Source organism: Vicia villosa, linkage group LG1, assembly GCF_029867415.1.
Source record: "Vicia villosa cultivar HV-30 ecotype Madison, WI linkage group LG1, Vvil1.0, whole genome shotgun sequence".
In the NCBI taxonomy this organism is placed as follows: Eukaryota; Viridiplantae; Streptophyta; class Magnoliopsida; order Fabales; family Fabaceae; genus Vicia; species Vicia villosa.
The window spans coordinates 85,701,924-85,725,649 of NC_081180.1; the positions used below are offsets into that span (position 1 = coordinate 85,701,924).

A 23,726-nucleotide genomic window follows, 5' to 3' on the forward strand; every position below is an offset into this window, starting at 1 on the left:
CTATCATTACAAGTCAACATTATTAAATTTATGGTCAGTCAACTCAAGAACCCTACACCCTCAATTAAGCGTACAAGAAAAATCAAGAATATCAAATTTTTCTATAAGTTTATGGTCAGTCAACTCAAGAACCCTACACCCTCATCTCACCTTTATATCACACCCTCACCTCATTTTCATCAGTCACATTCATACAAAATAAGTTTATGGTCAGTCAACTCAAGAATCCTACACCCTCATCTCACTTTTATAGCACACCCTTGTCTCATTTTCATCATTCACATTCACATTCACACAAATTTTTTTTACAATGCCTCTCCTTTCCTTTCTTTGTTTTCTTTTTTTCATAATAGTTTCCCAAGCCAAAGTCAGAGGACTTGCATCATGTGATAACAACAGAGGCAACTACACAGCCAACAGCACCTACGACAACAACCTCAAAACCCTTATATCTAGTTTCTATTCTCATAAAGAAATTAACTACGGTTTCTACAATTTCTCGTATGGCCAGGATCCAAACAAAGTATATGCCATTGCAATGTGTAGTGGAGATCTTAACCCCAATGAGTGTCTAACATACCTAAACAGTTCTTTTACCGATCTTAGAGAGCAGTGTCCAAATCAAAAAGAGGCGATTGTTTGGAGTGGGAGTTTAACTTTGTGGTACTCTAATCGCTCAATATTTACGACAGTAGAATATAAACCTACAAAGGGTGTTGTAAATGGGGGAGTTGTACCCGACGTGGACAAGTTTAGCGAAGCACTGAATAAACTCTTGACAGATATTAAAGACAAAGCTGCAGCAGGTGACTCCCGTCTTAAATATGATGCAGCTAAGTATGAGAATGCAAATTTTAAGACTATATATGGTGCTGTGCAGTGTGTGCCTGATTTGTCATCGCAACAATGCATTGATTGCTTGGAAGATATAATTTCAGCAATTCCAATTTGTTGTAATGGCAGGAAAGGAGCACGAATTTATAAACCAAGTTGCCATCTTAGATATGAAATTTATAACTTCTCTAATGCTACCGTTGAGTTATACTCAGTTGCAAATCCACCATCACAATCCACCACTAACACTTCTTCATCAGGTACGTAATTCTCACATCTATATATTAAAGATGCTTAATAGCTTGAAAATCACACACACTAACTACAGTGAAAACATTAGTAACTGACACTAAATTTGTGGTGCAGGACACAACAAAACACGTACTGTCATCGCCATAGCTGTGCCATCTATTTTTGTGGTTTTGGTAGCTATTCTTATATGTTTCTGTTTGCGGGTGAGAAAACCAAAACACAGTTTTGAAGGTATGCATGCTTTATTAGATAGCACTAGTTAATTAAACTATAATTCCAACAAAAATCACCTTTAAAATATGAAGGTTTAATTTAAGTTGACTAAGTTGCAAAAGTTATAATTATCTACAAAAAACACTATATTATAAGTTTATAACATTATAGTTGAAGATCGTTTTTATAGAAATTAAAAACATAATCAATCCATTTAACAACCAAGTGTAAATAAGTGTTTTAATAGCACAAATCATGCAAATTACTTGGTCACATCTAGGAATATCAAAAACTGAGAAATAATATACTTTTCTCTCTAGATTTATATCTCAACATCCAATATTTCTATTACATTATAGTAATTTATTTTTATAAATTAAACTATATTATAAAAATATAAAATAAAACAAATTATGGAGATAGGTCTCACTAAAAAAAATATTTAGAGAGGTCTGCAAATTTTTATAACAGATCGATTTGCATTTGTACCTTTAAAAAAACTATCTTATTTAACTTGGTTAATGTCTTAAGCTAACAATGAAGAATACGAAGACGATGGAGAAGATGAAATAATGGTTGTTGAGTCATTGCAATTTAGCTTTGATATCATACAAGTTGCTACAAATCACTTTTCAAATTCAAATAAAATTGGGCATGGAGGATTTGGAGATGTTTATCGGGTAAGGATTCATTTTTTCTCTCATAAAATTAGTGCATGCTATCAAAATATTATAGTAGAAATTTCTGTATACTATATCTAAAAGTGAAATTTTTTTAGGGTAAACTTTCTAATGGACAAAAGATTGCGGTCAAAAGGTTATCAATAGATTCTGCTCAAGGAGACAGGGAATTTAAAAATGAAGTAACATTAGTAGCCAAACTTCAACATCGGAATTTAGTCAAGCTACTTGGTTTCAGTCTAGAAGGAAGAGAAAGATTACTTATTTATGAATTTGTTGTGAATAAAAGTCTAGATTACTTCATATTCGGTAGGTTATCATATCAACTTAATTAGAAAATTTCATTTACATAAAAGTTATAATGTCTAGACAAATACTAACTACTAAAATTGTTTTGAAATTCATATTATGTTTATTTTTACAGATCCGACAAAAAAAGCATTGTTGAATTGGGCCAATCGCTATGAAATCATAAGAGGTATTGCACGAGGTCTTCTTTATCTCCACGAGGATTCTCGCTTGCGTATTATTCATCGTGATCTCAAAGCAAGTAACATTCTCTTAGACAGTGAGATGAATCCTAAAATAGCTGATTTTGGATTGGCAAAGTTGTTTGTTCTGGATCAAACTCAAGGAAATACTAATAGAATTGTTGGAACCTAGTAAGTCTTTTCATATTGCTTAAGTTTATGGATTGTCATTAATTTGAATCGACTATAAGTAAAGTATTTAGTTACTTGCATCAACAGTTTATCCCAAGTTTTTGAAGTTTTATTTGAATGATATAAGAGCCAAGTATTTTTAAAAAGTATCAAAATGTATGATTGAAGGATAACATAAAAGTTAAAACACTTTTTCATTTTAAAAATCAAAATTAGAATATTGTTATTGATACCATTAGTCTTATATAAGAATTGAAGCAAACTTATTAACTTTTCATTTTATAATTTTTGTATTGATAAAGATTGTCTACTTTGGAATGCAGTGGATATATGGCACCAGAATATGCAATGCACGGACAATTTTCTGTAAAATCTGATGTATTTAGTTTTGGAATATTGATTCTTGAGATAATAAGTGGTCAGAAAAATAATATTTGCATTGGAAATGATGTTGAGTACCTACTAAGTTATGTAAGTAACAATTTTCTCACCAACATTTATTGAAATTTATTCATGTCCTATAGCTAATTGTAATTTAAATATATGTATTTGATCAAATTCTTGCAGGCATGGAAAAGCTGGAATGAGGGAAGAGCTACAAATATTATAGATCCATCATTACATAACATTTCACAAAATGAAATAATGAGATGCATTCATATTGGTTTACTATGTATTCAAGAAGAAGTGGAAGCCAGACCAACCATGGCTAGTGTTGCACTCATGCTTAATAGTCATTCTCTCACTCTTTCAATACCAACGAAACCCGCATATTTTTATGGAAGTGAAACTAGAAACTTACCAAATATCCAGATATCGGGTGGAAATCCTAGTGGATCACATGAATCGATTAACCAGGTTTCAATTACTGATCCATACCCGCGATAGATTTTATTCATAAGAGTGATATATTCTTTTGCGAGGAAACCAAATTGGTTTATAATATTACAAAGTAGATCTCTCTTTAATTTTGGAATATCTTTGAGTTTATAATGTGGTGGATTAACGAGTATAGTAAAGTCGTGTACTTTTTAAATTCATTAAATAAAGTGCAAATGCATTAAATGTTTGTGTAAATATTTATGCATTATGATTTTTTATATTTATTATATGGTCAACAACTTTTGAGGTTTTCAGGAAAGAAGTGTGGTTGTCTATTAGAGGTATTAACCTCCATGTTTGGGATGAATCTTTATTTTAAATTGTGGTTATTTATTTAGGAAAATTGTTAAAATGGATAAAGATTATGTGATCAGGTCTAATTTTGAGGTCAGAAAAATAGGCATGGAGTTTAGACCTTTTTTGACATGAAAGTAAAGGTGAAAGTGAGTACAAACTTGTATTTCCGTTGGATTGTTAATGAAATCCAAACGCCTTATGTGTGTGGCTCCTCCACCCCCTCCTTGTGATCTGGTGGTTAGGGATGTTGCTAACTCATATCTGGGTGATCTAGGTGATCAAGATGAGAGATTATACTTTTGTGGTTAAAATGGAGAATTTTTAAGTGAGTTTGATGAACAAGACTATGATATGTGCATTGAGTTTGAAGGGGGATTTCCTTTGTCACTTGGCATGTGCTAACTTTCCGCCTCATGCATGGTAGGTGGGAAACATGTAAGATCAGATGATGATGGCTTTGAATGTAACAACCTAAATCCAAAACTCTTTATTCATAAAAACGTGCGCATAAATTTCCCAAACGGTGTCACACATTCTCAACATGCATCTTTATTCAACAAATTTATAAAGCATAGCAGCGAAATTTCAAACATCAAAAATATATTTAATTTGTTTCAAATATAACACACTTCCTTTTAACAACTAATTATAACTCAGAACTCAAAATATAGAAATATGTAACTTGTCCCGTTTTTCACTATCAAAGCGACAACGAAACAAAAATAAACTCAAAAGCGGTAAACCACGAAGAAGGCATCAATGCCATCCTCCAAACACAACAACAACTAAGACTCCTCTACATGAGTATACGTATCATAGACGTAAAGAACAAAACAGGAAACAAACAGGGGGTGAGAATACATTCATAAATATTAATGGTGCATAAAACAACAAGGATATTTCTACAATATCATTCATCAATCACATAGATCATTCACAACGATAGTCAATCACAATGAAGATATATAATGCAATGTAATTCTCCTATTCTTCTCCATTAATGCATGTGGTACCAAGGTTTTGAATTTTAGAGTTATGTTACTGATTGATCCAACGTCTCTGGTTCCTCATTGAACCAACGCCCCCTCTATCAATCTGAGACTCGTCTCTGGTTCCTCTCAAAACTAATAATTCCCTTTATGAATTTAAGACCCTCACTGGACCAAAGTCCTACCTATCTTCGATAGAGATGAATGCATGAATGACACAAACAATAACAATGCAACAATCATCACGGGTTTCTCTCTAAACACATAACATTGCCAATATAAGGCCACCTCAGTAGTTCCTCAGTTAACTATACACCACAACATAAATATTGTCAAAATAAGAACTTCTTTCTATATTCAACTCGACATAATATATAATTATAGTTCGATTCAATACATATTATTATATAATTATTTAACAATACTCATCAACATGGTAAACTAATTATCCTACACACTCAACAAACCTCATAGGCGTATTCTAGCCTTATCTCACCATACGGGACTCTTAACATGGCAAATTAATCAAACTCAACCATCTCTATAACTAAAAAACTCACTCACACTCTAAACACGTCAATTGACTCAAAACTCAACCTTCTTGATTCAATTCGTCTATAAAACATATCAAAATCAACTCTAACACATCAACTAACTCAAGTTAAAGTCATATATATATATATATATATATATATATATATATATATATATATATATATATATATATATATCCGATTCTTTAATTTGCTAAAGAGTTTTCCAAAAGTCTGGAGTTAACTCTAAAATTTTCTCACTCCATAATAGCACCAAATATTATAGGCTCATGATAAAATTATAAAATTCTACAGTTAAAAGGTTCTTTAATTCCTCTTTCAAATGCAATTGATATCATCTCGATCGGAGCTACGAAAGTCTAGTTCTATTCGTTTTAGTTTAACCATATCACAATATTTCCTTCATAAACTTTAAAACAGAATGTATGACTTCAAAATAGCACAAAATACTATAGAGTTATGATAAAGTTATGAAACTTAACCTTTAAAAGATCATTAAACTCTCTTTCGAACGCAGCTGATCGGACCTAAAACGGACTTACGAAACTTAAGATACGTGTGAAACATGAAAGGATTGAGTTAAAAGTGTAAGTGTACTAGCCAAAAACTAGACTCCTAAACGACCAACCGAAACGATTAATTGAGTATGTGTCTACTGTAAGAAAGCCCATGATCAAGCTATGAATTTGTACTAGTGTTCACGTGTGACTACGGTTGATTGCGATGCGTGAAGTGCGATCGGCTTATGGTAGAAATAGGGGCTCGGAATTGAGTATTGGTTATTTTCAAAAACAGTTAAATGCATGCAATGCTTAACAATAATAAAATAAAGTAGTAAAGGAAAGTGGTAAAAATTATTACAAAGCCTCGGGGATGGGGACTACATTTTTACCGAATGGGGATTGAAACTGTTAGTTGATGATTTCGACACCACGTTGTTATTGAATAAATTAGAAGAATCACGAAACAAGTTGGAAGCCTTCAACAAGGGTTTTTGACGACTTTTGCAATGTCTTCGAAGCCAACTTTAATTGGAAGATTTTGAGTGTGGACTTAGAAATATTTTCTAAGTTTCATATTTGATTTGACGAAAAAGATAGCTTCAACGAAGAAGTTAAATTGGAGAAAAGGCGTAACTGACTATTTGTCCTAATCCATTGCATTTTCGAAACACTTGGAAGCTTCAAGACAAAGGAAAAGCATACAGTGTGCGACGTGGCGTGCTCTGATAGAAGGACCGTTGTATACGGTTATTTCGAATTAGTATATATAAGAGTCTTAGTTTCTTTGATTCGTGTGTTCATTTTGTACAAAAACTCATAAGATTCACTCAAAGTATCTGTGCGTGAGAAACGAGTCAATTCTGAGAATGTACGCATAAATACACCACTTTTACCTTCTTTTTACAGTTTTATAACTTTATCTTTTCCAAAAAATTTACATTCTTGCCATTTACATTATTGCAGTTTATATTACAATTGCAGTTATTTTACTTTACTTCTTCTTTACAAGTTACGTTGTTACATAAACTTTAAAAGTTTCACGTAAATCAAACATTTTTCAGAAACATGAACATACTTTGTATCGAAGTATCCTTTGTTACAAACGAAACATTTTAAAAACAAAGCACATGTCCTAGGATCAATCTAGTCGATCATGTGAGTAACCAAAAGATTTAGTATTTTTGGAAGACTAGCGCTTGCTTACCAATTTTGGAAGACTAGACTTACTACAGTTATTACAAAACTCAAAGGAAATAAAATGATAAATATAAAAAGTTAAACAAAGCTTGTAGATGTCCATTAGAATAATCCCAAAGCCTCAAAGATAATAGCTCACAATAAACAAAGAAATGTTAGTAAAGGAGTATGAAAATACGGATGAGAAAATAGGTAAAAATTTGAAACAAATATTAATCAAAATTACCAAAAATAAATCTAAATAATAATCATATCAAATTCTAAAAAACAAAACTTAACAATAATATTTTTTGATATTTTATGAAAATATATCCTAATTCTATAGAAAAAAACTAATTAAATAATATAATATTTTTTAGATTTTTGTTATTTATATTTCAATTAGAAATTAAAAAAAAAAACAAAATAGCAATTAAACTAAATTCTAAACAAAATAGAGGCACGGAATAATAAAATGGGGGAGTGATTCAAAGGGGGAGGTATGTTGGCTGGCAGGGTGGTGCACAACAGGCAAACGGAATGGGCTTACAATATTTGGCCAACAACAAGATTTCAACAAAAAAAAGCCCTAAGTGTAATATGGTCTGCCTCCCGTCTTTTTTTCAATCTCTTGGTTTCTTCTCTCAATTCTAACGAAAACAATGGACTTATGCTCAAAGATTCACTAAACATCAATGTAAATCAACTCAACTCATCAAACTTGTTTTTCTTCCTTGTGCGACTTCAAAAATATTTTCATAAATGAACGTATTAGTCATTTCGACATGAAACGAATACGAAGATTTAGCCCCTCAGACGAGCAAACAAGTCAAAGTTCAAACATTCGAAATATCTAATGTGTCATTCTTAAAATCAACCAACAAACTCGCAATTTTTTTACCACGACGTACATAACTTTTATTTCTTCATTGCACTATGAGGATACGTAGGCACAGGGTTCCGAAACCTCGGCGAGCACAATAATAAAAAAACTCAAAACACCTTTCTTTTCTCTTTACTTGATTAATAAGTAGAAGAACGCAAACATCTCGATAACATTCATTAATAAACTAACTAAATGGGCCCTATTTAGTACAACTGATGTGAGAGATGCTAATATCTTCGCCTTGCATAACCCACTTCCGAACCCGTTCTTGGTTGTGACGACCATTTCTTTTTTTTCGTGGGTTTTATTTGATAATCTTCTTTCCTTTTGGAATAAATAAAGATCGATGACAACTATGTTGTATTTCGAACATTCCTTATGCTCGTGGTATTTTTTTGCGCCAGACATAGTGTAGGCCCTCTCAATACTCAATTTCCTGCTCAAACTCACAAAACTCGCATCAATATCAACATGTTTCAAACCTCAACAAACAACATATTTACATATACTTATATAATTTAGATCAGTGCATATTGACATATATTTACATATCAACATATTGACATATATTTACATATCAACATATTGACATATATTTACATAGTTTATGTTTCAAACCTCAACAAACAACATATTTACATATCAACATATTGACATATATTGACATATTTATCAGCAATTATTTTACAACATTCCTCATCAATCAAATAGAATCAAAAACCCCACATCTACTCTTTCCCCATACCATTTATAACCGAAAGCAATTACCCACTATTACCTTAGATTAGGTCTAGAAATTGCTTCTCCAAACTCTAATAGATGATAATATGCTTCTCTTAGTTTCTCCTTGCCCTAACAGCTTTCTTACGTTCTTCTAAGATTTCACGTACAATGTAACTAACCTCTTTTCTCTTATTTTCTCTTTTTAATTTTAAGAGATATCTCTCAATTATGTTTTTTTTTTCCCACGCCCTCACTTACTCTCATGCGAACATAAACTATGAGAATATTTTTTTATGTCTAAGGACAACATTCGTCTAAGGAATATATTTTTTAAAGTGAAAAATGGGAAGACAAAAAGTGACTCAAAAATCCAACAAGGAGAATAGGATAAAAATTTAAGTCTAAAAATGCATTAGACTTTGGTGCAATGTTAACAGTAAACTTAACACTCTTTGCATAGTTTCTAAAGTTATCAAATTCAACACTTTTATTTATTTTCAATTCTCCTGCTGACATTATCAACTTTCCAACAATCCTCCACTTAAATATATATTAAAAAAAACTAATACGTCATAGTATTTGACAAAATAACTTGTAGTCTTGAAATGGTTGGTCATAGGAAAAATAAGTCTTTTCAATTGTGACTTTTATAGTTTTAGCAAAGATCCTTTGTTTTTCTTTTTATAAGTTGAAATTGGAGGATAATTTCTTCTCGGGATGTTTCATTTGTCGCCCCTTTTGTTTTTTTAAGTTCGGTTGAGAACTTGGGTTCTGTTTCATCAATGAATTTCTTGCTTAAAAAAAAAAAACTTGTAGTCTTGAATTCCATTAGAATACAAGCAACATTTTTTATTGTTCTCAAAAACTATGTGCATCACAGATCATGTTGGTCAATCTAATATGTTAAATGCCTTATAAATTTTGCCTAGAAAGTCAAAGGAATTACCCCACTTCCACATTCATGTAGCTAGGCAAGTTAATTATAAAAAGAGAAAGAAAGAATTGATGGTTGGCTCGAATGAGACAGCAGTGGTATAGGTAATCAACGTCGAAAACTCTCCATTGAATTTTGTTAATCTTTAATTTATTTGGTTTGTCCAAATTCAGTGCGTAACAGTATCTTAATTTCTTCGTCTTTGTTGTACTATTCAGCTAAGATGACTTATTCCCTCCATAACGATATTTATTACTTAAACTGTTAATAATAAATTAATTATTTATTGATATTTGTTTTGGTAATCACATTTAGTTTAATTTTATTATTTTAGTAATCTCTAATTTTATTTAATTACACAACTCAATTGTAATTTTTACGAGTTCAGTTGAAATCTTCTTTTGTACTTATCGTAACTAACAATTGACGTGTAATTTTCTTTTTACGGATTTCATCCGACTTTTTATATCAAGTTTGAGAATTTTGGGTTCTCCTATCAATATATTCTTGTTTTCAAAAAAAAATATAAGAACAAAGAAAAATTTTATTTATAGTACTTTTTACAACTTAGACATTACGAATTTTATGTATCATATTACTGATTCTACTATGAATAAAATTGATTTTGAGTAAGTAATTTTGAAAAATAAATTAAAGTTAAAAGTGAGTTAAAATAAAATTATTTATATTTAAATAAATTTGTACCGTGAATTAATTTTGAAAAATAAATTTAAGTTAAAAATGAGTTAAAAAATAAAATTATTTATATTTAAATAAATTTTTGCAAAAGTAAATTCAAAATGAAAATAGTGTAAAAATAATATCTAAACTCTAAAGCTAAGAATATTAAATTTAAGTATAATTGATTTTGGAGTTGAATATATATATATATATTTTTTTTACAAAAGCAAACTTAATTCATATCATTAATCAACAGATGTTCAATACAAGGAGGTATCAAATGAAAACTACTACGCCTAGGCCAAGAATTGACCGCCTTTGCTAATGCGTGAGCAACCGAATTCGCTTGACGTTTTATAAACTTTACCTCAAAGTTAGAAAAAGAAAGCAACAAGGACTTTAAAGAAGAAATGATTTGATTAAACTCGGATCTACCCTAACTCTTATTTTGGAGGGCTTGGACAACCAATTAGGAATCACTTTCAAAGATGACATGCCGGAGATTCAAAACAATAACCCCTTGGATTGCTTCTTTAAGTGCATGAGCTTCCGCTTCTAAAATAGATTGAGTACCTGTATCCCAAGCCGTTCCTGCAGATATAAAGCGACCAAAGTTATCCCGAACACACCATCCTCTATTAGTAGTACCACTTTGAGAGTTAAACCCTGCATCAACCACTACAAAAAAAAAAGGTCTTCTGCCACGCCCAAGAAACCGATGCTATATGCAAAATAACCGTGGCGTAACGCTGAGGCCACGGTTTGGCCACAGAAATCCAACTGTGGAGTATGCGGCCGTGGCCTAAAGTAAAGTCCACGGTTTTTTGGTATAGACCACGCCTTTTTGACAACCGTGGCTTTTTTAGGCCACGGTTTAGGTAGCTTGATTAAGGCCGCGGTTTGTATTTGCCATGACTGCAAAACTGTGGCTATATGATAAAACCACGGTTTCAATTTAACGTTTAGCATTCAGTTTTGGTTCAAGGTATAGCCACGGTTTGGTTACGACCACAGATTTAAAACCGTGGTTATATTTTATGCATTCTAAATCATTAATCTTGCCACAGTTTATTTCTGTATCATATATATATATATATATATATGCCATTATTTGAAGAAAGCTAAGTTCTCTATATAAGAATCATTCCCTGTGTCAAAATTATATTAAATCATCAAATTAAGATGCTTTGCAATATTCTTTCATAAATTTCCTGCAACCACCCTTTCAATTCAAACCATTCCTAAACCATAACACATCAGTGTCTTATCTATATACATTACATGCATATCAGAAGTCAATATTCAATTTCTAGAAAACTGAAATTGTCAAGAACAGTGACAAAATGATGCTATAGTTCTTATGTTGGTTGTCTACTCAGATGCAAAAGCGACAAATAAGAAAAACATATATTAATCCACAATTAATAACTTTAAAATTTGACTCGCATATTTACAACAAAAATTTACTTGTTATTTATTTTATTCTTAAAAAAAGGGTTCTCATACTGTATTCCAAAGACAAGTGGTGTCCAGCTTAAGAGAATGATATGATACCAACAACACTGTTCATTAACATGTGAAAAAAAACAAAAAAAAAATACAAAAACAACCACTGAAAGAAGCAGCACGACAAAGCAACCTAAGCCAACAAATTTGCGAAACAACAAGATTGGAAACAAACAAAAACCAGAAAAAAAAGCTGATAGAAATGAAAAGAAATTAATAGCAATGATTTAAGCAGTGAAACCTCCATCAATAGCTATAATTTGTCCAGTAATGTATGATGCCGCTGGAAGACAAAGAAAAGCAACTAACGATGATATCTCTCGTGTCTCTCCCATGCGATCCATAGGAGTTTGAGACACTACCATTTATAGCTCCACCTCCTTCAGACGCATCCTGTAACAAGCAGTTTCTACGTTAATGACATGCTAGAACTATCACTATAGTCGTATATGTTACATGGACAAATGCATACCACTATTGATCCCAAAAGTTTAGTCTTGACAGGTCCCGGTGCAACCTCATTTGCACGAATATTGTCCTTTGCCCATTCTAATGCCAAGTTCTTGGTGAATATATTCACCGCTCCTGAATTCATTTACATGTTATTTTATATGATTTATATCTTATAACATACTCATAGTTAATTTAATTATCAAAGAAACTAAAACATATCTTTTGTGGATGCATAAACAGATAAAACGGGAATAGCTCTTAAACCAGTAATGGATGAAATGAAAACTATGCTTCCATATCCAGACTCCTTTAGAAGTGGATGTCCAAGTTGACACAAATTGTAACCAGCCACAAAATTAGTGCCAACTATACTTGTTAATTCCTCTTCAGTATTATCTAATATTTTCTTCATTGAAGGTTTCGCAGCATTGTTAACCTAATTGTCATAGAGAACTTCTTAATATTATATATAAGTTTTGAGCACTGTTTAAATCAAAGAAAATAAACATATGAATAAGATCATACTAGAATATTGAGCTTTCCGTGAAAAATCGAAGAAACAGTTTCCATTAATTCCTTTCGTTGTTCATGAATAACGTAAGCTTACGGAAGATGTAAATTCAGGCATTAGAAGAACGGTACCTGAAATAACTTCCCTCCAGCTGCCTTCAGATGAGAGGCGATACCACTGAAATGAACATTTTGATACCTGCAGCACTTCATTCGAGCACGGCTTGACTTGCAAGTATGAACCCAAAGCTTCAGAACCGTCTAACTTATATGAATGAGATTTATTCTCCTTGTCCCACTTGCTCATTGTTAGCTATCATGGAGAAAAAGAAGTTATTGGAAGCAAAGCGTATTTGCATATTAGTATTAGACTCTATGGACAGTTAATCAAATAAGTAAAACAAGATACCAACTAACCTCTTTCTGAAACTGAATTGAAAATATAGATTTTTCTTGAATTTGATCCCTTAGAGCACGAAGTTCATATTCCATGGCCATAACCTGAAATTGTTATAACATTTCATAAAAAGAATAATCAGCTGTAAAATTACTGAGGAAGCGAAAAAGCAATGTATACCTTGCTTGGCTAATGCAATAATCTGATTCTTCTTGCCTCTTGAACCTCTTCTACTAGTCCATCTACGTCCTGACAGTAAGAAACAACAAATAAAGCATGCTTAACAGTTAACGTAACATTATAATCCTGATGTATACTTGGTCCACCTTGTGTCATTGACTAATCCTGATGCAAATGTGTATCACATGTGATGGTCTTTTATCCTAGACTTATGAACTGTGTCTGAACCTAAATATCCCAAACGCATTGGGAACAAAACACTTGATTGGAAGAAAACCATCTACTTCATCATGCTGTGAACTGCTCTTATTAATCATTTGATCAATCACTTCTCTTCCTTCACATATGACTTTTACATCACACTTTTCTTCTACACTTTTTAAAACCATCTCCGCAGTAGAATTTTGCCTTCTTGACACATGTTTCTAATCATCCAAATAGTAAAAACATTCAGTAAAAATGTGATATTACTAATGATTAACCTAGTGTCACACTCACACGTTAGTTTAGACATAGTACCTTAGATTAGATTGTGCAGTTCCTTTCACCAATTTCAATATATTTAGATTCTTAAAAAGCTCTACAATGGCTTTAGCAACGTTGTCACCCTCAATAAGCAACTACATATCAACAACTACCATAACTTCTAGACATAGGAAGAGCAGCTACATATCAACAAAAACAGAGATAAGCATACCTTCAATAAGTTTCAATTATATTGAAAGTGATTTGCATTTGATAAAGGCTTCCTTGGATGAAAAGTTCTCTCTGCAAAGTTGTTTGTGTCAACAATGGAAGGATGGTTTCTCTCAATACTAATCGGTTTGTCTCTGAAACCGTTGACAGCAGAATGGTAGTTTGCACTAAAAGTCGAGTTTCCTGAATTTCTGAACTGGTTAGATCCCATTGCGACAATTCGAGAATTAATAGATCGAACGTGTTGTTCAGTTACCGCAGCTGGTTTAGGTACACTTGAAGATGTTGAGGCTTCTCTCCCTTGCTCCATAGCACTTTAATCTGTATCCGAAAAGGAAAGTAGATGCATAAGAATAAAAAATGGTTCAAACATAGACTCCGTAAATGATTGTGTGACATTCACAATTCTATTTCGCAAATAACTAACTCGACATAAGAATAGAGTCTATTTAAGAGAAACTATGTAAAATAAAATTCTGACCATAAATGTATGTTGTTGTTTGGCAGTACCATAGCTTTCTTTCACCATGCAGCCTGCAAATATCCTTGTGCCACACGGTGGACCGCTGGCACTCCTAGATGCTATGTTGGACCTAAGAAAACCAATTCAGATAAGGAAAACTGAATGATTCTCATGCACTAAGACAAATGAAAAATAACCACAAATAACAGCTTACATTTCATACACATTCTGCTCAAACAAAACAACATCACCGGTGCATGCGTCACCTGCATAAACCAAATTGCTTTCAGATTTTGAAGGCTGGAATAATGAAAAAGATGAGAACGCCTATAGAGTTTGAAAACAGTAATTGTAATTGAAAATTTACATCAAATCAACATATTTTAGAAAATTATAAGCATACTCACCTTTACAGTTCAAAGCAAAGCTATGAGGCAGGTATTTTTTCTCCCCTCCACCATTTATAATCCTGAAAATCTCACATAATCAGAAAAACCATACAGTGATTAAAAAAGACAACTTTTTTTTTTAAAGAAAATAAGTAATTACTCCTGATGCTCCTTTATATGCTGGATAAGCGTGTCCTTATTTCCAGTTAACCTTAGACCATTCTTCTTCAAATACACCTTGCATTGGTCCACTTTCAGTTTCTCTAGCAGTCCATCTGTAAACCAAAAACAAAGAGAGAAACGACCTTGAACATCTTTAATTCAAGATTACCGAAAAATCAACCTCCTTATGCATACATAGCTACTCATGAAGTTATATCTCGGTATGTGAAATTCCCGAAAAATCAACCTCCTTATGCATACATAGCTACTCAAGTAGCAGTTCCACTGCTCTTATTAATCCTGCTGCAGACTAAGGATATCTGCAACAAGGAGAAACAATAAAATATCATCTTCCCAATAGTAATGCATTAGAGTGACAACAACTATACTCACCACAATACTTCCATTCTCAAGATTAGTAGTGTATCTTAGAGTCTAGAAATCCCGAGCAGTAGACAGTGTCATTGGCGAATATGTCTACAAATCGTTTTTTCACAACTAGGGTTTCGTTTTCCCTTTTAGAATTCGTCTTAATCTCTGTAAAAATCAAACAAATTAGGTTAATAAAACATGAAGTTGAATGAAAACTAACATGAATCGAACAAATCGGAAAGAAATTGGAAGAGATAAGTCGCAGAGAAGACGACTCCATCGCACTGGAAATCGCCCTACAGCAGCGGCCTCGACAGAGCTCCTCAAAATAACACCACCCGACTCCTTTCACTACCCTCAATCCAAATATGGAATCCACATAGACAAACAAACAACATATAAGCCTAAATCTAAAGGGAAAGCAATGAAACCCTAAACGTTCTAACTCAGAAATTGACCTCGAATCAATACCGAAATACAAAATGGAAGCAAGAAACGAAATCAGGGGAAAGGATACCTTACAGGAGAGTTGGAGAAATGAAGCTTTCGAACAAATTGATGGCAGTGGCCGCTTGCTTCGACAGCGGTGACGGAGCTGCGCACGGTGGTGCAAGTATGAGCTTTGAGGACGTTTGAGATCCGGTGAGTCTTCTTTCTCCTCTTTCTACTACATTCTGCTTGTTTGTATATGTGTGGCTGCTTTCTTGAGTAGTTCGAAAAAGGATGGAAGTCGAGCTCTTCTCCTTCAAATTTCAGTGAAAAACTTGAGCCACATGGTTAGGTTTTTGAGAGCTTTTAGTGTGAGAGGATATTGAGGGATTCTTTTTGGCACCATTTGTTAGGGTTTATTCTTTTCCTATGAATGAAATGAAATCCTAATTTTTTTTTTCTTTTTTTAATCTAATTAAAAAAAATTAGAAAAGAAAATAATTAAAGCGAGGGAAAGCTAAAAAAATAAGTGGGAAATTCTGGCGGGGTATATCTTTTGAGTTTGGGCCACAGTTTGAAGTGAAAATTATAATGCCGCGATTTTACTATTGCGGCTTAAACTATCCGCAGTTTGTTAACCGTGGCAAATAATGAAAAGGTCACAGTTTCACACTTCGGATTAAATATTTCTAAACATATGTCTACGATTTAAAAACCCTGACCAAAACTTGTATGTGGCCACAGTTTTTGAATTGTGGAAAAATTTAGCGTGGCCGTAGACCTTTTTTCTTGTAGTGAACATTACACTTGACCCACCCCACCATAGGAGGTTCCCATCTCGTAAGAAATTGATTGGGATTGTTGTTACTATGATCCTGTTGTGCCGCAAACCAAGCCTGTCAGTTACTAATTGCCACTAAACCGAGAGCTGTGGCATTCTCATTCTCATTATTCCATAATTTATTGTTCCTATTCCTCCATAACACCTCTACCATAACAGCTATACGCCCGGCAGCCTTCCTATCTTCCCGGCTACAAATATCAAGAATAAGAGTTTTAGTATCAACATAGGACATTAACCGGGGATTGATCATTGAAGACAAACCTGCTGCCCACCAACATTGTTTTGTAGCATTACATCCAAACAACACATGCCAATCATCCTCAATATGATCTTCACAAAACTGACACACTAGCGGACACTGAACATGAAGTTGTTGAAGTCTTTGTCTAGTCGGTAGACAGCCCCTGCATATCCTCCATAAAAGATGCTTCACCCGAGGAGGTGCTCTAATGTTCCAAAGACTACTCCAATCTTCTGAAACCCCTCCCGATAGATGTTTTATTTGAGCTTCCCTCCAAATTCTATAACCCGACCGCACACTATACATCCCATTCTGCTCAGCCTTCCAAATCAAACAATCCTCTCCCACTTCCTCAATCAAAGGCACCTGAAGGATACTTTTTGTAACTGTATCATCAAAGAGCTCCCTAATAAGATGCACATCCCACTGTTTAACATTAGGCAGCATAAGATCTTTAACAGTAATATCATACGCACCTTGTCGTTGAGGGCCTTCTAAATATCCACCTTCCTCCCCCCCGAAGCCAAGAATCATTCATCACCTTAATATGACTCCCATCACCTATACTCCACCTGCACCCATGAGTCAGAACACTTCTGGATTGGCAAATACTTCTCCAAACAAAACTCGGGTTATTACCAATATTAGCATCAAAAAAGGAGCAACGTGGAAAGTACCTGGCTTTAAAAATTCTAGACACAAGAGCATGAGGTTTTGTTAAAAAATGCCATCCCTGTTTGGCAACCATAGCCATGTTAAACGCTCGGAAATCTCGAAACCCCAAACCTCCTTCCTTCTTGCTACAAGATAACTTATCCCACGCCATCCACCTGATCCCCTTATTATTGTGCCCACCTCCCCACCAGAACGAGTTCAACATTTTCTCAATATCTTTAACAACCCCATCCGGAATGATAAATATACTCATGATATAAGCCGGGATTGATTGAAGAACCGATTTGATCATAACTTCTTTACCTGCTTTGGATAACGATCTACGATCCTTTATAAAGGCAAAAGTTGCTTTTTTACTCCTTCCCACCATAGACGGGAGTCCCAAATACATACCAGTACCTAAAACATGGCGAACACCCATTATGTTAGCAAGGTCCTCTTGTGCAGCTTTGCTAAGATTACGGCTGAAGTACACTTCTGATTTAGTCATATTTATTTCCTGTCCAGAAGCTTTGGCATAAGTATCTAATTTCTGCATAAGATGATGCACCTCATCTTAATTGGCCCTGCAAAATAAAAAACAATTGTCAGCAAAAAATAGATGGGACACACTAGGTGCCCCTCTACATATCTAAACGCCATGGATGTCTCCTTTAGCCACCGACTCTTTGATAAGGGCTGAAAGACCTTCAGCTATAATAATAAATAGGTAAGGGGACAGTAGGTCCCCTTTCCTTAGTCCTCTTCCTGGTTTAATAGGTCCAACACTATCTGAATTCACAAGCACTGAATATTGCACCGACGTAACACACATCATCATCCACTGAGTCCACTTCTCCACAAAACCCATACGCTTAAGCATACCACTCAAAAAGTCCTAATCCACTCTATCATACGCCTTACTAATGTCGATATTGAGAGCAAGATGAGCTTTATTCCCTTTAACCTTCCTTTTAAGGGCATGAATAGTCTCAATAGCAATCAGAGCATTATCAAGGATAGATCGGCCTTTGATAAAAGCTGACTGTTCTTCCGAAACACATTTCTCCAAACAGTTTTTCAATCTAGTAGCCAGCATCTTAGAGACTATTTTATAAACCACATTGCAAAGAGAAATAGGTCTAAGGCATTTCATATTTGTTGGTTTAACAGTCTTTGGTATGAGACAAACATTCGTTTCCGTAAGCGAGGTCGGGAAAAAACCTATGTTCAGCCACAGCGTCACTGCCTCAAAGATATTGTCACCACATAAATCCCAGAATTCTTGGTAGAAAGTCGGATTGAATCCATCGGGCCCTGGCGATTTATCTGGATTCATCTCGAATAAAGCCGTATGCAACTCCTCCTTCGTTACTGGGCACAACAACTTAATATTATCTTCCTCCGTAATCGACGCCGGTATGAGATTTAACACCGGATCATGAATACCATCCTTAGCCTTAAACAACTCAGTAAAATAAAGCTTAGCAATCTCACAGATCCCCATCTGATCCCTAACCTCTTCTAAATTCTCATTAATAAGCATCTCAATTTTCTTAGCATTTCTTCTAACTGTAGCAGACATGTGGAAGAACTTGGTATTGAGATCACCGTCGCGGAGCCACTGTTGTTTCGCCCTCTGTCTCCAGTAAGTGTCTTCATTAAGTAGCAATCTGTTATATTCATTAACAGCTTCGCAAAAGTGAGTAACAGAGACCGGATCATGGCTTCCTCTACAATTTTCCATAATAGCTTTATAACATGCTAAGTCTTCCTGTTGTTTTCGCCTACACTGTTTGTTCCATTTTTCAAGTTCCTCCGCACACGAAGCTAACCGGTTGACAACATCCATGTCATTTACCTGGTTCCACCCCGTTTGCACAACGTCACGGATACCTTCCTGTTGGAGCCAACAATTTTCAAACTTAAATCGATACGGAGTTCTCAAACTCTGCACTGGATATTTGAAATTTAAACACTCTTAAATCAATAACTTCCCATTAATATTTGTGTAATCAAATTTAATATGTCTAAAACTTAAATTCTAGATTTTGTCGAATTTATTGCTTCTCATTTTATTAAATACCATAAATATTTTTTAATTTTTTTAGCAAATCATACAGAGTAAAATTTTATACTATATTCATATTTTCAAAATATTACTACAAATTACTATATTTTTTCTTTAAAAAGTTAATTAATATAGTATTAATCAATAATATAGATAGAATATTATTGTAACAGAAGACAACTTGATTCAAAGGAGAATGTATATAATTTTGAGGCGCTCTCTCTCTCTCTCTCTCTCTCTCTCTGCAATTATGATGTGCAAACTTAAACCACTTGTTTCTTAGATGCAAGTATACTTTACTTTTTTAGAATAAGATGGAGCGGTTGTTTGTGTTGAAAGAGTATTGTGGTGTACTTTCCGTTTATATCGTATCCACAGGGATTATTGCGATATCACCGCCGTTCTATAGCCTATTTTGTCTTGAGTTAATGTTACTTTTGTTTTAGGTTTGCAAAAGATCATTCAATCACTTTAGTAGCAAAGAGTAAATTAATGAAAGTTCTAAGTTAAAGAAAATGTATCAAGATTCGATTTCATCGACCTAAATTTGTATGTTTCCTTATAAATAGATGCTTATGAACTTGCTAACGATCAATATAATTACGTATCGACACCTATATCGTCCGTGTCCGCAACGATATAGTTAGATTTACCGTATTGTTTAACCGACGATTTCTCCACCGTTTAAACAATACAAATAACGTTTTAAAACCGATACTTAGTAAACATCAAACTCTAAATCCATGTCTGCAACTTATAGTTTGAAAGATGATGAGTTAGGTCTAGATACAAACATTGATGTCTCAAACATTTATACCAAAGAAAAGCTTTAATAAACAAACTAAACCATCTATATTGATCATCACTTGTTCATACACATATATTCACAAGAAAAACATACAAAAGGCTAGGAAGATTACATCTTATCTTGATACAAAAGGGATTTAGCTATCCATGAGAATGGTAGCTTGCATAAGAAGGAAAGGATGAAGATCAACAAGCATCAAAGGCGATTAATCGACGATCAAGGCTTCCAATCTTCAACTCTATGTTTGCTACAGTGTATTATGCTCTTGGTTCTCTCTCAAATATCTCTAACTACTCTCAAAAGTGATCTGGCCCATAAACAAATAAACAAAGTTTTCGCAGACCGCGCTTAGCGCGGTGCAGCCCGCTAAGCGCGCTATCAATAATTGCTTAAACCGCCCAACCGCGCTAAGCGGGCTTCAGACCTCGCTTAGCGCGGAACTCTCTGCCAGAACTTCCTTCTTTTCTTCAAAAGCGCGCTTAGCGGGCTCAACCTCGCTTAGCGCGCTACCTCTTTTCAGCAATCCTTGGCTTTGGTCTTGGAACATCTTCAAAGTGCTTTTTCCATGGTCCAAACTTCCAATTATCTATAAAAACTACAAAATCCAACATAGATTGCAAAGATAAGAACTATTCAACAATAATATAAATATAAGAATAAATATATACCAAATGACAATAAAATACTACTATTAACCACAAAAAGACTTGAGAGTTACCAAAAATTACCTAAGATATTTACACAAATTGGTAACTAACAACTCTCCCCAACTTAAACCTTTGTTTGTCCTCAAACAAAACAATTACACCAAGAGATCACAAGCTAAGACAAAAACAATTGGGTGGTTCAAATTCCATAAGCACACAAGTAACATCTTACCTTTACTAAAATAACACCATGATGCAGATACTAATACTAAATACATATTTGATGTCTAAAATTCCTAAAACAAAATAAGTTCAAAATTGAATCACAACCTATACACTTCTCTAGTAAGAGACAAAATTGAGGTCCTAACACTCACACAATAATGTCGCCAACATCCAGAATTAATTATGCATTCATCCACACTACATTTATATAAAAAGCGTAAAAGCAAGAATCACAAAGACTTTAGGGTTGAAACTTGGGTTGGTTAACAAGGAAGTGTCATTTCTCAAGGCCATTGAAACAAAAGGGGTCAATTCCTAAGAGAGCATTCAAATCATGATTATATCCACACATCCTTATCAACCGATCACACAATTTTATTGCTCAAGAGTTCATCTTTTTATTTTAAAGGAACTAGCTATATACAAAGCTCTTTTCTTTTCCTTTTTCTTTTTCTTTTCATTCATTTTCTTTTTTTTTTCTTTTTCTCTCTTGAGCAATTATTTATTTTCTTCTACACACCAATACAACCAAGATCATAATTTTATTCTCCCCAACTTGAATATTACCACCACATAATCACGAATGCTCCCTATTCTAAGGCGAAAAGGAATCAATCCTAACCACATTTCATGGTACTTTTCAAGGTTCAAAGAAAGTCATCAAGATTCAAATCAAAAATCGGCAATTATAAGGCATGACATGATACCGATTGAATCTTGGCAAAATGGCTCAAAGTGGTTAGCAAATACTCACACACTCACCGGGTAGGTTATATTTGGAAGAGAAGTTATACTCGTAATGCGAAACAAAATGCTTTGATCACTTTCATGCTTTACACAATTAAATAAAACCGCAAGATTAAACATAATAAACACGAGTCAAACGCACATTGTTGGTAACCACAAAATAATATATATATGTACAATGGAAAGGCTCCTCACACTAGTTTTAGAGCTAAAATGATTCATTATTGAACTATATTTGTTAAATAAAATATGACATCTAATTTGTACAATTAGAAGTATCTACTTCATGGTATATTAAAGAAACGATAAAAATGTACCTTGTACGTACTAATTTCACATTATATCATCACCGCCCCAATTGGATGTAAAACTTGCTCCCTCAAGGAAACACTTTCACAAGGACAATCAAAAATTAAAAGAAAACAATTGCATATGTTCATAAAAATAAAAGCAATTAAACTAAAAACTTAATAATTTAAAACAAACACCAAAAGGTGTCACAATATCCAAAAAGGCATAGCAATGCCTAAGGTTCAAAATACCTCATCCTATACAAGGATGGAACAAAACATAACAAAGCTAATAAAATAAAAGAAACTAGTACTAAATATACTATAGCACTAAACATAAAATACAAAACTACTCATCCTCATCCTGATGATCTTCTTCCACATTCTCATCCTCGCCACCTTCCTCCTCCTCAGGAAATGGACTGACCTCAGGCCAATCAGCATAATCCACCAAATCTTGGCGAGAACTCCACGGATGAGCCACATGGGGCTCCATCATCTGCAACCTCAGCTGAGACATAGAATCATGTAAAAACATGAATGCTCTCTGATGCGCCATATGAAATGCCAAGTTCTCCTCTCTATCAGGATTACTACGGCGGCGAGCAGGGCGAGCAGCAGCAACAGGAACAGCAGTCAACCTGGATAAACAATAACGCTCAATAAAAATGTCATCAATAAAAGTGTCAATAGACACAAGCCCCTCAGAAGGAATCTGCACTCTTGCTTTCTTGCACAGATTCATGATCAAACCAGGAAAAATCAGCTTGCATGGAGCACGATCACCATGCCGAGTTCCACTCAAAGCAACCCTCTTCAGCTCATTCGCAATAATGCGAGTAATATCAATCGGCTCATGCTCAATCATACGAGCAACCAGTGCTGCAGACTCAGCAGGTAAAGAGGAAGTGTGACTCCTAGGCCTTAAATTATGAAGGACCACAGACATGAGAATCTGAGCATTAGTAGACAACGACTTCCTAGAGAATTTCTGGGGCTGTTGTGAAGGATTAAGATCATAAGACTGCCCCCTCGCACACAAGACCTCCCTCAGATGCTCCCAATCAAAATTACCCCTTGCCAATTGCACATGATACCCACACAGCTCACCATCCTCAAAAGGTAATTGAGTTCCAAGAAACTCACGGATAGCTTGACGAGAAAAATCAATTTCCTTACCACGCACCCAAGTTTTGAACTCAAAAGGAACACCTTCAACCTGAAATTCCTCATTTGGAACAGCATTAGCATAGAACTCTCTTACAATCTCCAAATGAAACTTAGGTGCAGGCTCACAAAGCTTAAGCCAACCATACTCCTCAATGGTGTTATGACACCACCCATAGGTTCCCTCAGGATTGATTCTCACAATTCGC

The 23,726-nt window shown here is 34.2% G+C and overlaps 1 protein-coding gene, 2 long non-coding RNA genes and 1 pseudogene across 3 annotated transcripts; 1 reads left to right on the forward strand and 3 right to left on the reverse strand.

Annotated features, from left to right (window-relative positions):
- The first annotated feature begins 255 nt into the window (after positions 1–255).
- Positions 256–3,791, forward strand: LOC131643412 (cysteine-rich receptor-like protein kinase 44). The gene is made up of 7 exons (XM_058913628.1): positions 256–1,094; positions 1,201–1,317; positions 1,831–1,979; positions 2,078–2,288; positions 2,404–2,641; positions 2,965–3,112; positions 3,209–3,791. Exons 1-7 carry the CDS (start codon positions 311–313, stop codon positions 3,527–3,529), a joined length of 1,968 nt encoding a protein of 655 aa, XP_058769611.1. The 5' UTR covers positions 256–310; the 3' UTR covers positions 3,530–3,791.
- An 8,208-nt stretch (positions 3,792–11,999) lies between these two features.
- Positions 12,000–12,825, reverse strand: LOC131648300 (tropinone reductase homolog; annotated as a pseudogene).
- Positions 12,826–12,852: 27 nt separating this feature from the next.
- On the reverse strand, positions 12,853–13,397 carry LOC131643415 (uncharacterized). Its single transcript, XR_009296211.1, has 3 exons — positions 13,313–13,397; positions 13,153–13,236; positions 12,853–13,048 (listed from the first exon to the last, which is right to left on the reverse strand). It is a non-coding gene; the product is annotated as an uncharacterized LOC131643415 (long non-coding RNA).
- A 1,477-nt stretch (positions 13,398–14,874) lies between these two features.
- LOC131643416 (uncharacterized) lies at positions 14,875–15,233 on the reverse strand. Its single transcript, XR_009296212.1, has 3 exons — positions 15,192–15,233; positions 15,021–15,135; positions 14,875–14,940 (listed from the first exon to the last, which is right to left on the reverse strand). It is a non-coding gene; the product is annotated as an uncharacterized LOC131643416 (long non-coding RNA).
- Between the last annotated feature and the right edge of the window lie 8,493 nt (positions 15,234–23,726).